Genomic DNA, 12,634 nt, shown 5'->3' on the forward strand with positions numbered 1-12,634 from the left:
CCTTTCACAGGGGTCACCTAAAACCATATTTCTGATGGTCTTAGGAACTGAGACACCGCTCCTCTATCTATCTCCAGGCGGGTCTGCCCACATGCAGATACGCCCACATATGGGGTCACGACAACATGAGGAACTGTATTAAAGGGTCGCAGCATGAGGAAGGTTGAGAACCACTGTCTTAGAACATTCCAGAGATCAATTGTTATCAAGCACATTTGGGCATATGTTGCATCATCATTTTCTAAACATTTACTTTCTACTTAAGCCCTTGGTATCAGCTCTTTTTTCCCCTCCCTCCCGCTTTTCAACACTTAACAAGGTCTCGTGCAGCAGCCTGACCAGGGCTCGCTGTTGTCCGATCTCATGACGGCTGCTCCTATGAGCGCTGACTGTGGATCCAAACCAGATAGAATCCTTGACAACGCCAGCCTTTCCCTCTTTTCTCGTGACGTCACCTACGGAGCCGGTTGTGAGGGTTTGGGGCGTCTCCACGTTGAGTCTTAGTCCATTCTGACGGCTGCCGTCCTTGATCTTCATCAGCAAGTGCTCCAGGTCCTCCCCACTTTCAGCATGCAGAGTGTGTGCCAGCCGCATATCCCGGTGGTTAATAAGCCTTCCTCCAATCGGATGCCCCATCTTTTTCATATAATGCAGCTTCTCTGATGATTTGCTCAGCACACAGATTGAATAAGAAAGAATTCAAGTATGGGCAAAATACAGAACCATGCAAGAAGCTCCAAAGAAGCTGCAGAGAATACCCAGTCTTTGTACCAAAGAGAACTGGTCGACGCGCTACCATTTCAGGAGGCAGCATGGGAGCAAGAGCCAATGGTGCTGAGGGAGGAAGTTCAATCTGCACGGAAAGCATGAACCCAAACCAAGACTCCAGGAACGGACAGGGTACCCCTGAAATGTTTCACCAGGCTGATGAAGCACTCACTCATCTGTGCCAGGAAATTTGGAAGACAGCTTCCTGGCCAACTGACTGGGAGAGATCCTTATCCAAACCCATTCACAAGAATGAGACTCGATACATAGTCTCGTGTGTAAAGCTGTAGGATACATCCTCATTCACGAAACTGCTTGCAGTGCCACTTGCCATAATTGTACATTGCCCACTTGCATTAACCATGCTCTGCATCCTCATCCTAAAGAGCCGATGGGGGTGTGGATCCCAGGCATGAGTTCATAACGATGTCACCCGTGAGAACCGAGTCCCAGACAGGTCATCCCAGCTGTCCCCTTGACTTTCCTGGTTCAAACCTGTTCTCCAACAACAGTGAGAACCCGACTCCGACTGCCTTCCCTCTATGTACTAATGTGTTCAGCACCGGCATGGCCATTTCAGGCCTCTTCATCCACTGCCCAGGAGAAGCCACTTAGCTACCTGGTGTATGGGGCTACCTGGTGTATTAGGCACAGCTCAGTTTTCCCTGCCCCCTCACCGTATCCATCCAAAGTTTGTGTGCGTACACGTGTGTGTCACGCACAGATTTTGAATCACCCCACCTTGTGAAGTCTTCCTTGACCCTCACTCACCTGGGACATGCATCCCCGCCTCCATCCAGCACTGTCCACGGCGCCCCTGCTTGGTACCAGGCTCTGACAGCACCGGGGACACGTGACGGCCAGCCCCTCCCCACCACCGGAGCTTACAGTTCCCTTATTTGGACACTTCCTGTCTTTGCCCCATGTGTCCCCACCTTGTATTATGTAGAGGCTTGGGGGGGGGGCGTGAGGTTGAGGGCAGAATCTCACAGAGATTCCCTGCAGACATGCCTGAATTATGATCCTGCCTCAGAGCCCCTCCCGACGCACAGCCACCACCTCCTGCAGGGTTTCTTTTTTTGCTATTGAAGCGACTCAGTGTCGATATTTTATATGTGTATGACTCTTACAACTCTTGTCACAATCCATGCATCGCTTGCATCAGGTGAATTTGTACATGTTGCCTTCATTCTGTTCTAGACATTTGCTTTCTATTGAGCCCTTGGTATCGGCTCCTCCCTCCTTCCCCCCCCCCCTCGTAACCCTGAGAGAGTGTACATTGTTGTTATTTTCATCTCCCACACCGACCGCTGTCTCCCTTCCCCCAAGTTTTCAGTTGTTCTTCCCCCCGGAAAGGGGTGCATGGTTGTGTAGATCATTGCGATCAGGTCCCCCTTGCTCCCTTCCTCTCCCCCTCCCCTTTAGGTGTCGCTACTCCCACTCCTGTTCCCGGAATCTGTGTGTCCTGAGCTCCCATCTCTTATCTATACCTGCGCACATGGTCCGGTCTAGTCTGAATGGAGCAGCAGCACTGGGGTCATGGCGGTGGGGGGTGAGGAAGCCTCAAGGAACCAGAGGCTTAGATGGAGGGCTTCTGAGATGGCAAGTCTTTGTGGAAGCAGACGGGGGTCTCCCGCTCTCCCGAGGAGCGCCTGGCAGGGTTGAACCGCTGAGCACACAGGGAGGGGACCAACGCTCACCTGCCAGCGCCACTTTTGGGGCACGGTCACGGTCACGTACCAGCTGCAGCAGTATCCTGTCAGAACACCCACCCCCACCAAGAGCCAGGGAATCTGGTTCTGGCTCTGCCCCTTGCTCTTGCTGTAAGCTCTAGGAATGTACTCCCCTCCCTGTCAGAGGTGCAGTGTCACTAGAAGGGACAGAGCACCTGTCCATTGGCATGGATGACCGGCAGGCTGCCCTCCTGACCAGCCGCTGACACCTCTTCTTCTCCTCCTCCTCCAGGTGGCCCTGAAGCACGACCCTGAGGACCACCCGGAAAGTGGCAGGCACACAGAGTAAGTACAGGGATGCGCGGTCTCCACTCCAGAAGCCGCTGCGTGCTCACTGCTGCCTTCAGTGACACCTGGAAACCTTCCAGAACTCCCATTGTCTCCAGGCCTCACCCTAGTTTCAGGACCCAGCTCCCTCTTCCCATGCAGAGGGTGGCAGGGGGTCTGGCCCAAGAGGATGGGTGGACAGCGTCCAGACTAGTGCACCCTCGCTTTCCGGGACTCTGGCAGCAGGAAACGGGAACTCTGCTCGAGGTCCCATCTCAGCTGTTTGAGGGAGTAGACAGGAACCCCAAAACACCCAACCTGCCCCCCCCCCCCCCCCGTGAAGCTCCCGAGAGAGATGGGGGCCGGACCGAATCAGGCAAAGGAGCAAGGTATACTAGTTCCTGGGCAGTAAGAGCTTGTGCGGCGTCCAGCGCTAGCGAGCCGGGAGTCATTCTCACTACTGTCACTACATTCTCACTACTGTCTGTGCACAGAGCATCTAACAGCCCCTTTTCAGAGCAATGGAGGAGGACAAGCACCATGCCCAGGGAGTACATGATCCTGCCACGGTCACTGAGCTAGCAAGTGGGCGGCCTGGGATAGAACCTGTCTCCGCCCCCAGGACCCATTTCCTGAGCACTGTGTGGCCTCGCTAGGGTGCAGGGTCTTGGCAGATAGGTCATGGGGCTGAGCTTACTTTACCCCCCGCTAGGCTGAGAGCCTCAAAAGGTGAGCTCAGGCCCTGGGCAACTGGCAGAGGTTTGGGGATTGGGTGGTTCCGAGGTCCATAAAGGGTCGGGGTGGCGGATGATGAGTTAGGGAGACACGGCTTACCCCCTAACGCCCCTGTCCTCGCGCACCACCCACAGGACGCCAAGCAGCAGTGGCAAGAGGCCTGAGGGGCAGCCGCCCATCGTGTATGACTACTCGGAGGAGGAGCTGATGGCCAGCATCGAGCGGGAGTACTGCCGCTAAGGCCGGCCCCAGGCAGGCCCACCCCCACAAGCCCCCCAGCCAGGTAGCCGCAGACCCAGCCCCGAGCCACCAAGCGGCAGCCACCTAGGCTGTGGGCGAAGACAACTCCTCGGGGTGCTCACCGGTGCGGAATCCCCTCCAGGGCAGAGTCGTGCTCCGCTTTGTCAGACTGACGTTTCCACGCGTGCGCATACGGCCGGTCGGTCGGTCTGTCTGTCTGGGGTCGGCTGCTGACCACAGAGCGCGCGCGCGCGCGCATAGGGCGAAGGTGCGCAGGTGGCCCAGGCAACCGCTTGCGTTTGCGCAGTGGGGGAGAAGGGGTGGGGGCGAGGCTCCTGGAGCTTGGGACGGAAAGCCAGCCCAGGGCCCCCAGGTAGCACCTGGGCGTGGATGCCGCAGGGCCTCGAACCCTGCCCTGGAAGATGCACCAGGGCTTCCGGGAACTGAGGACGTGCGTGGTGCGTGCAGTCCCAGCTCAGTGCTGCGCAGTGAACCGGTGCCCGCCCCCGTCCTATGACCTGTGAATGGTGGTCAATCCTGGGGCTCGGGGGTGGGGGCTCGGGGGTGGGCGGTAGGGGGGACCGGCGGCCCAGAGACTATTTCAGAAGTGTTCCCAACTGATGACTGGGCTGCTGGCCCTCCCTCCACACACGGAGCAGCAGCAAGGACTTAAGAATGCCTTTTACACCTTTGCCAGCCTCTTCCTTCTATCCCCTGCCCTCCCCAGGAGGGAGGCTGGGGCTCCTGCTAGGGGCTGTGCTGGACTGGGAGCGGGAAGAACCAAGTTCCAGCCCTAGCGTCTCCATTACCTTGCCATGGTAGGGGGGCTAGTCTCTTACTCTTTCTGGGCCCTGGTTCCCCTCTCTGGACAGCGAGCCCCTGGTGTGCTTTGAAGTTGGCCCAGCGCTCAGTCTGGGAGTACACGCTTCCAGGGCCACCCCCCTGGGGCATCCCTGCCTTCCCTGAACAGCCTGGCATCCAGGCACCACCGTGGGGAAGGTCTCCATGACCACCTGCTGTCTGGTTCTTCTCTACACTGGTAGTAGCCCCACGAGCACTTCAAGGGGCCTTTTTTATTCCTGCCCCCCCACACCCCCTTCCCCACAGAAGTGAGGTTAGAAGAACCCTGGAACTTAGCTGACAGGTAAGAAAACCTGTCAAGATCCTCTGTGCACGTGTGGCAAGCCCAGAAAGAGAATCTAAGCTGCCCAGCTGGAAGGCCAGACTTCTCCTGGGGGTGGACTTGGGTTCTGAACCCCTCGGCGGGGGAATGAATCGCTCCTAGGAAGCCCACCATGGAGAAGGGGACCTCGGTCTTGGACGGCATGAAGGCAGGCTCCTCCGGACCAACTGCCATGAGCTCTGGACATGGGGACAACGGCATCTTCTGGTCAAGCGGGGACATGCCTAAGCTTGTATCTTTGTTCCTGCTGAGCAGTGACTGCTCCCTGGCACCGGCCCCGTCATGGCAAGAGTTGCCAGTCCGCACATTGCAAACAGCCCAGGACGAGAACATCTTGGAAACCAGCAAATGGCCACTTGGCAGCGTCTGAGGTCTGCAGGCCCCTGGCCATTGCTAAGGGCATGAGCACGTCCGTGAACTTGCATGGACTGACAGGAGAGCCTCTGATGCAGACGTTCCGCAGCTGGAAGATGTTGACTGTGGGCTGAGGATGGAGCAGTGAGTCTTCAGCAAACCCCCCCCCCCCCCCCAGGAGCTGACTCAGGACCTCCACGAAGCCCAGAGCTGTTTCTCATACAAACAAAAGTCATTTCTTCCCATTAAAAAAAAAAAAAGAAGCCCATTGCTATTTTAATGATCCAAACCCTTCTTTAAAGAGAAGTTTTAGAGACCGTGGTGCCTCAGCACCAGACGAGTCCACCGGGCTCTGCATCTGATGATGGCCAACGTTGACATCTTGTTCCGATGGTGCACGCCACACTTCCGAAAGGAAGCCCATGTCTCTGCACTGACTAGGGGGAGGGGGCCTTGTAAAACCATCATGCAGCGAATGAATCGGGAAACCAGGGCCTCAAGCTGGCCACCCTCTGTGTCCACCTCGAGGGGAACAAAGTGAAGACAGCTCAGCCATGGTTCTCAGGTCTTTTTTTTTTTTTTTTTAAATGTATTCCCTACCTTAAAAGGGAACTTGTCTTCAGAACAGAGGCTAATGAAATAGCGCCGCACTCCATGGCTGCCCTCCCTGCCTACCCTAACCTGTGAGAGGGCGGGTGTGCCGCGGGAGGTTTCAGGGGTGGGCGAGCCCTCTGTGTGCCCTGGGGCCCAATCCTGGAAGCCCCCTAGCTGACAAGATGTACTCCTGGGTCCCAGGCTCTCTCTCTTCAGGAGCGCCCTGGTAAGTAGGGTGTTTTGATTGCCACCAGCCACGTTTCTGTGAGTTTCCCTTGCCCTCCACATCCTTTTGAAAGTTCTGTTTCTCAGCAAACCCTCGGACACTATTATGACCCGGGTTAATCATGGTCTTCCCCATCCAGATGGCGCGTCTCTGTGGTTATCTCGCCCTTGTTCCGCTTAAGACTTAATAAATGGTCTCTCTGAACTAAGTGCCTTTGTATAAATATGCATGAAGAAACATGCGCTTAGAAAAGCAGGTGGATTCCCAGCTCCAATTCATGTCACGTCTTATTTTCTTGGGAAAGGAGCAGACACACATGATGGCCTCCTCTCGTCACCAACCCCCCCCCCCCCCCCGCACCCCTCACCCAAGGATCTCCTCTCCTGCCACCTGCAAGGGTTCTTGGCCTTAGTCCAGCAAAGATCCTTTCTTGCCCTGGGCACAGGGTTCCTGAAAAGCTTCTGCAGGACCACCCCCTCGGATGGTCCAGTCTCAGCAAGAGCCCAGTCCCCCTCCGAGTTTCCCATCTACAGGCCATTCATTGCTCACACACGTGCCTGAGCGCCTGCGGCTGAGAGTCAGCGGCCAAGGGCCGACTGCTGCAGAGGACTGCGCTGTGGGAAGACAGGAGATACTGGTCACATTGGTTCCGATCAGCCGCCAGGCGGGAGTCAGCTCAGAGTCACGGGGACCCCATGTGTTCACAGAGCAAGCTCCAGGAGCTTATCCTGGCTGAATCTTCACGGAAGCAGAACACTTGGCCTTGCGTGCGCAGAGCTGCTGGGTGGGTTCAGACGACAACTTGCTGGTTGGCCAACCTGCCACGCTCACCACCCAGACTCCAGCACCACGTCCATCCCAACTCACAGACGGACTGGACAGGGTTCCCAGACTGTCCTCTCTTGATGGGAGCAGACAGCCTCAACTTTCTCCCACAGAGCACCTGATGGGTTTGAACCACCGCCCTCGAGGTTAGTAGTCCCCGCCAGGGTTCCACAACGGCTGCCCACTGCGTTGGCAGGAATCGAACACGGGCCAACTGCTTGGAAGACAGCCGTGCTCTGTGCTTGCCAAGATACCACCCACACTGTCCAGCTGGGCCCCCGAGCCCAGGAAGGCTACAGAAAATGGAGCTGAGTCTCGCTCGGGCAGTGTGATTGCGCCCCAGGTCCTGGCATGAAGGGGGAGCACAGAACCACCACTGCCCGCTAGCAGGAACCAGGTAGGCAACAAGCCTTAGATGACACTGAGAAGACAAGCCATGACTTAGGTCCGGAAGGTTGGTTGCCTCTTCCAGAAAGGAGGGTTCATAGTCATGCGGTGGGGAGCCAACCCCTCCAACCCCCCACCCCCACCCCCACCCCGACTATCTGACCTCAGGGGATGGGCAGGAGCCTCTATTTTGGGCTGTGACAAAACCCTTAATGTCCAGACTTGGGAAGGGTGCGGCTTCCTCACCTGGCTTTGTATCTGTAGGGGCAGGTCCCATCTGAGTAGCACCCCTAAGGGCCTGGGGACACCCGCCAGCAAGGCTGTAGTTATTCACAGTGATGCCCCCTGACAACCAGCAGCGGCTCCTGGGACTTTGCAGCTTTACCTCGGTGGTTGGGTGCCATCAGGTCAGATTCCTGAACTCCCCCCCCCCTGCCCCGACTCTGTGTCCACAGAGGGGGGAGTGATGCTGAGGGGAGTGGCGGGGCTTGCCGCAAGGACACTGAGGTCCCTGGAAACAAGCGGCGGAGGCCTGACCACGGGAAGAGCAGCGTACAGGCGCCTGCTTGGGTGGGTGGGTGTGCACGTGCCCCAGAGGAGGCTGGCGGCTGTGTGCTACAAGAAGCCACAAAGTTCAAGGTCTCTTTGGCCCGCCAAGAGACAACTCTTCTTCAGGGGTCGCGTGGGTCCTGGTGTAAGCCCCCAGCCCCTACAGAGATCATGAAAGTATCCAAGCCCCCACGCGCGTACCCTCCCCACGCTGCGCTCTTCCCCAGAACCACCCCTCCCATTGTTACACGCTGTGATTCACAATACTGTCACCACCATTCAGGACGGGGCGTGTTTGAGTTGTATACTTATATACCCAGGATCCAATACCACCACGGCTCGCCATGGGCAGAAGAAGCTGACGCCGGAGTTATAGCAACAGGCGATGGGAAAGAGCGGCGGGATGAAAATGAGCAAGTGCAGTAGAAAGCTTGGAGCTGGGGACGGGGTCCCGAGCAGAGCCGGGAGCAGCAGTGACGTGTTCAGTGCTCAGAACCCGGGCTGCCGAGGAGCCCCGCAGTACAGGGCAAGCAAGCAGCCTCCCCCAGAAACCCGGGCTTATTGCACACTTGATCTTGAGCTAATGCTTGGTCCTCGCATGCTCAGAGATCTCTTACTGTGGCCAATGTGTTCGCTGCCCCCACCTAGGGTTACAAGGCGCCCTGGTGCACAGCGGTTACACATTCGACTGCAGCTGGCTTCAAAGGCAGTGCTGCAGAACCGCCAGCCGCTTCTGGAGAAGGTGGGCTTTCTGTCCCCATACAGAATGCAGTGTTGGGAGAGGGAGGGGGAAGAGGAGCTGACACCGAGGGCTCGGGAGAAAGTAAATGTCCAGAAAGAAGATGGCAGCCCATATGTAAACATGCCTGATACAATGGTGTATGGATGGTTGTAAGAGCCCCCAATAAAATGACCTTAATTTTTAAAAACAAGAGTTCCCGTCTCGGACACCTGCAGGAGCAGCTCTACCCTGTCCCACAGGGCCGCTAGGATTGGACTGGACTCATTAGCACGTGGGTCACTGTAAGAAGATCTTTGGGGAGTGCTTCCCCAAGGGGGGGGAGCTGAAAGAGCAGGCGCCTGCCCTTCTTCCTGGAGTATGTGGTACAGTAGAAGGGTTTCTCATTGCTGGGGGTGGGGGGGTGGAGGGGCACTGAGCAGTTTTGTCCTGGATGCAGGGGAGAGTTGGGGACCAGGCTCAGCAAACTGGCACGTACATGTGGCTCTGAGGTGGTCTTGGGAACATTGAAAGGACATCATTCAGATAGTGGCGATTTCATTTTGTTTGTAACAATGTTCTTCTGGCCCTCGAATCATTTTCACCTGGTTGTGAGGGGCAGGGCTGACTGACCTCTGCTCCAGAGGGGCCCCAGGGAAGACAGCCCAGCCCACCCCCACGCTGAGCACTTCACAGCCGATTCCTGACCTTGGGTAGGTGTGTTTCCTCAGGGAGCATCCCTGGGCTTCTGCCAGGGCCGGCCACCCAGGGGCTGTCTGCCACGTCCCGGCCCTCCGGCCCCTTCACTGAAGACAGTCATCGTTCCCACACCCACTCGTACATGTCCTCCCTCGCCGCTGCCCCCACACTAGAAAATGACACTGCCATCACCCCCGGGGGGGACCACTAAAGCCATCAAACATGAACCTCCTCACCCCTTCTCCACAGGAATGTGCTTACAGTCCTGCAACTGTCTGCCTCCTGCAGAGAGGGACCAAACACCAGCCAACCGCATTGCCAACACGTCAACAGGGAAGAAAACAAGCAGAAAACCCGGCCCATCACCCCGAGGGGCCCCTGCTGTTACCTCATTCCTGTGTTTCTCTATAGTCGATGGGAACACGAGTGGATGCCTGACCCAAACACAGGCCTCCCTCAGACCCAAACAAACTCACTCAGTGCCCTTGGGTCCATTCTGACTCATGGTGCCCTGGTAGGGCAGAAGAGGGCCACCCCTGCGGGTTTCCCTGGGAGCAGAAGCCTCACTTCCACGCTCAGGGCAGCTGGTGGATTCAAACCGCTAACCTTGTGCTTCACAGCCCAGGGTGCCCCTACACACACACACACACACACACACACACACACACACACCACCAGAATTTGGAACTGAGGCCTGGAGACCCAGCCCCTCAGACTGTCTTGAGACCCGGACCTGGAAGCAACGGGGACTGGTGCTTTCCGGCCTCTTTCCGCCGTGGGAGTGCCTGGTAGTCAGAACAGGGACCAGGGTGTCCACTGGGCATGCGGTACACCTGGGTAGGCCCCATCTGGGCCAGGTGAGCTTCATTCAGCCAATGGGGTCCACTGGGACCTTCGGCCACACCTCCCAGCCAAGGGCCTGGACAAGCAAGAATCCAAGTCACAGCCTCTTCTTTCCTTCCCTCAGCTGGTCTCCTCTGCCTCATGTGAAGGGCCCCAAGGGCCCGTGTAAAACCTGGAACTTCCTCTATCCTTTATAAAACTCACTTGGATCACAAACCAGACTTCGGAGTGAATTCTTTCTGGAGCGAAGCCAAGGACTGAGGTGTTTCCCACCCAAGACCGAGGAGTCGCCCAGGTGTACTGCCCACCTAGGTGTACTACTCCTTCCTGGCCCAGGGCCTGAAGTTCAGAGCATGCCCAGTGGACTCCCTAGTCCCTGTCTGACTCCCTAACATGAGGGCTGAGAAGCTGGGGGGCAGGAGAGGCAGACACATGGAGCAGACATCAGGGGTCTGGTGTCAGACAGACAGAGAGAGAGCGGAGGAGGAGATTGAACAGCCAACTGGCACGTTTTCACTGCCTTTGTGAGTTCTGTCTCACGCGCTCTGCCTGTCCCTCTAGCAAAGGGGTTCTGTTAGAACTTCCAGACGAGAAGACGTGTGAGGGGGTCTAAGTGGGGTTATGTGTGTAGCCCCTCCACCTCCACCTCCACGCCGTTAGGGACTGACTTGTGCCCCTTCCCCAAAAAAGCTGTTTAGGGCCTAGCCCCCAGGCCCTGTGGTGGTGACCTTATTTGGAAGTGGTCTGGCAGATGTGGTTGGCTGGGATGAGAATGCCGCCCCTCTGATGACAGAGCAGGGTCAGATTACCCAATAAGGTAAGCACAGGCTTACTGGTGCTTACTTACTCATCAACAGTAAACCGTCTGTCTTCGAACCCAACAGCCCCTTCCTACAGAATCAAAGCTTCTGACCGGAAGGACTAGCCAACAATCAAAGGTAAGCACAGGGTACTTGTGCTTACTAACTAATCTGCAGTCAACGGTTTCGCGACTTGTTATTTGCTAGCCCGCAGTGAGTAATTTCAGTACAGGCTAGTGAGTCAGCACAAGCCACCCCGTGCTTACCGAGCTGACTGGGTCATCCACCCCTGTGACAGAGGCAGAGATTGGCGTTATGCTGCCGCCAACGGAGGACCACCTGGGGGCTGCCAGAGCAGGAGGACACAGGAGGGATCTTCCCCAAAGCCTCCAGGATCTTACATCGCTAATGGGAAACATTTCTGTTTTTTAAGCCACGCACTTTGGGGCAATTAGCTATGGTACACTAGGACACTGTGGAGACAGTCCTGCCTCCCTAAACACAGCCAGCCCCCTGTGGGCCAGGAGATGCTCTGTTCACTGAAGCATGAAGAAACGGTCGCCGTCAAAGGCATGCCTGGTGCCGTTGAGTAGGCTGTGACTTGTAGCGACCTCACGAACAGCAGGGGAAACTCGGTCCCCTACAATCTCAGAGTTCTTCTCACGGAGGCCATGTCGAAGCCGCTGTGTCCATCACTTTGTCAAGGGCCTTCCTCTTTTTCTGCTGCCTCTCCACTTGACCACGCCCGACGCCTTCTCACGGACTGGTCTCTGCTGAGAGCATGTCAGGATGAGACAAATCACGCTGTGCTTGCCTCCAGAGCTTTCTGGCCGAACTGCTTTCAGGACGATGGCCATTCAAGAGATGCCGATCAAAATCAACAATTCGAGATCACCTCAACCCAGCGTGAATAGCAAAGATTCAACAACAACAAAAAAGGGCAGAAAACACGAGCTGCTGTCCAGGCCGCAGAGAGACTGGCTTCTTACACTACGGGGGGCTTTTCAGTGGGCGGCCACTGTGGACACTGCTAAGGCACTCCCTCCCGAAGCTGGGACCCAGACACCGAGTGATCCAGCAATCCCTCCCTCTCCTTGGTCTGCACCCAGAGAAGTAAGAGCCACGGCACGGACAGACACGTGCACTTCGGCATCATCTCCGTGCCCGGAGCAATCAGGGGCGGGGGGAGGGGGGACGGGACTAAATGGCCACCAGAGGAAGGATAGAGCGAAACACTTAGAGCCTCAAGCGAGCGAGAGGAGGGGCGAGAAGCGGAGAGAACGAAAGGAGGAAGAGAGCATGCCAACCCTTCCAACATGCCCGTAACCCCCGCCTGCCCGCAGACCCAGCCTGGGCCCTGTTGCTCATTCGCTCTCACTGCCTGTTCTGCAACCCCTCCGTACCACTGACTCGTGTGTGAGAAACGAAGCCAGCTGCCCCCACCCTCTGCCCGCATCAGGGACGGGTCCTCCCTCTCTACTCGACTCCTACATTGCCTCTGTTTTTCAATGCACTTACAGGGGAGCTTTATTTAAGGACACGGGGCAGTGCCCGCCTTTCTGCCCCACACAGTTATGTTCCTCTCTGGGATGGAAGTGCGTTCCCTTCTCCAGAACCGCGGAGGTTCACAAGGTGCGCACGGCTCCGTCACGCTTGCCGAGGTCCCCTTGCACACACGCCGTCCGGCCAGCTTCTTGTGTAGCCTTCCAGAGA

General features: G+C 56.9%; 1 protein-coding gene across 1 annotated transcript in view; it reads left to right on the forward strand.

Annotated features, from left to right (window-relative positions):
• Window positions 1–6,304, forward strand: part of CYS1 (cystin 1) — a 38,762-nt gene extending 32,458 nt beyond the window's left edge. Inside the window, exons 2-3 of the mRNA XM_075557111.1 lie at window positions 2,734–2,786; window positions 3,638–6,304. Of these exons, the coding sequence (XP_075413226.1) occupies window positions 2,734–2,786; window positions 3,638–3,743 (159 nt within the window). The 3' untranslated portion in view covers window positions 3,744–6,304. The remainder of the gene's footprint in view (window positions 1–2,733; window positions 2,787–3,637) is intronic.
• The last annotated feature ends 6,330 nt before the right edge of the window (window positions 6,305–12,634 follow it).

Source organism: Tenrec ecaudatus, chromosome 8 (genome assembly GCF_050624435.1).
Source record: "Tenrec ecaudatus isolate mTenEca1 chromosome 8, mTenEca1.hap1, whole genome shotgun sequence".
In the NCBI taxonomy this organism is placed as follows: domain Eukaryota; kingdom Metazoa; phylum Chordata; class Mammalia; order Afrosoricida; family Tenrecidae; genus Tenrec; species Tenrec ecaudatus.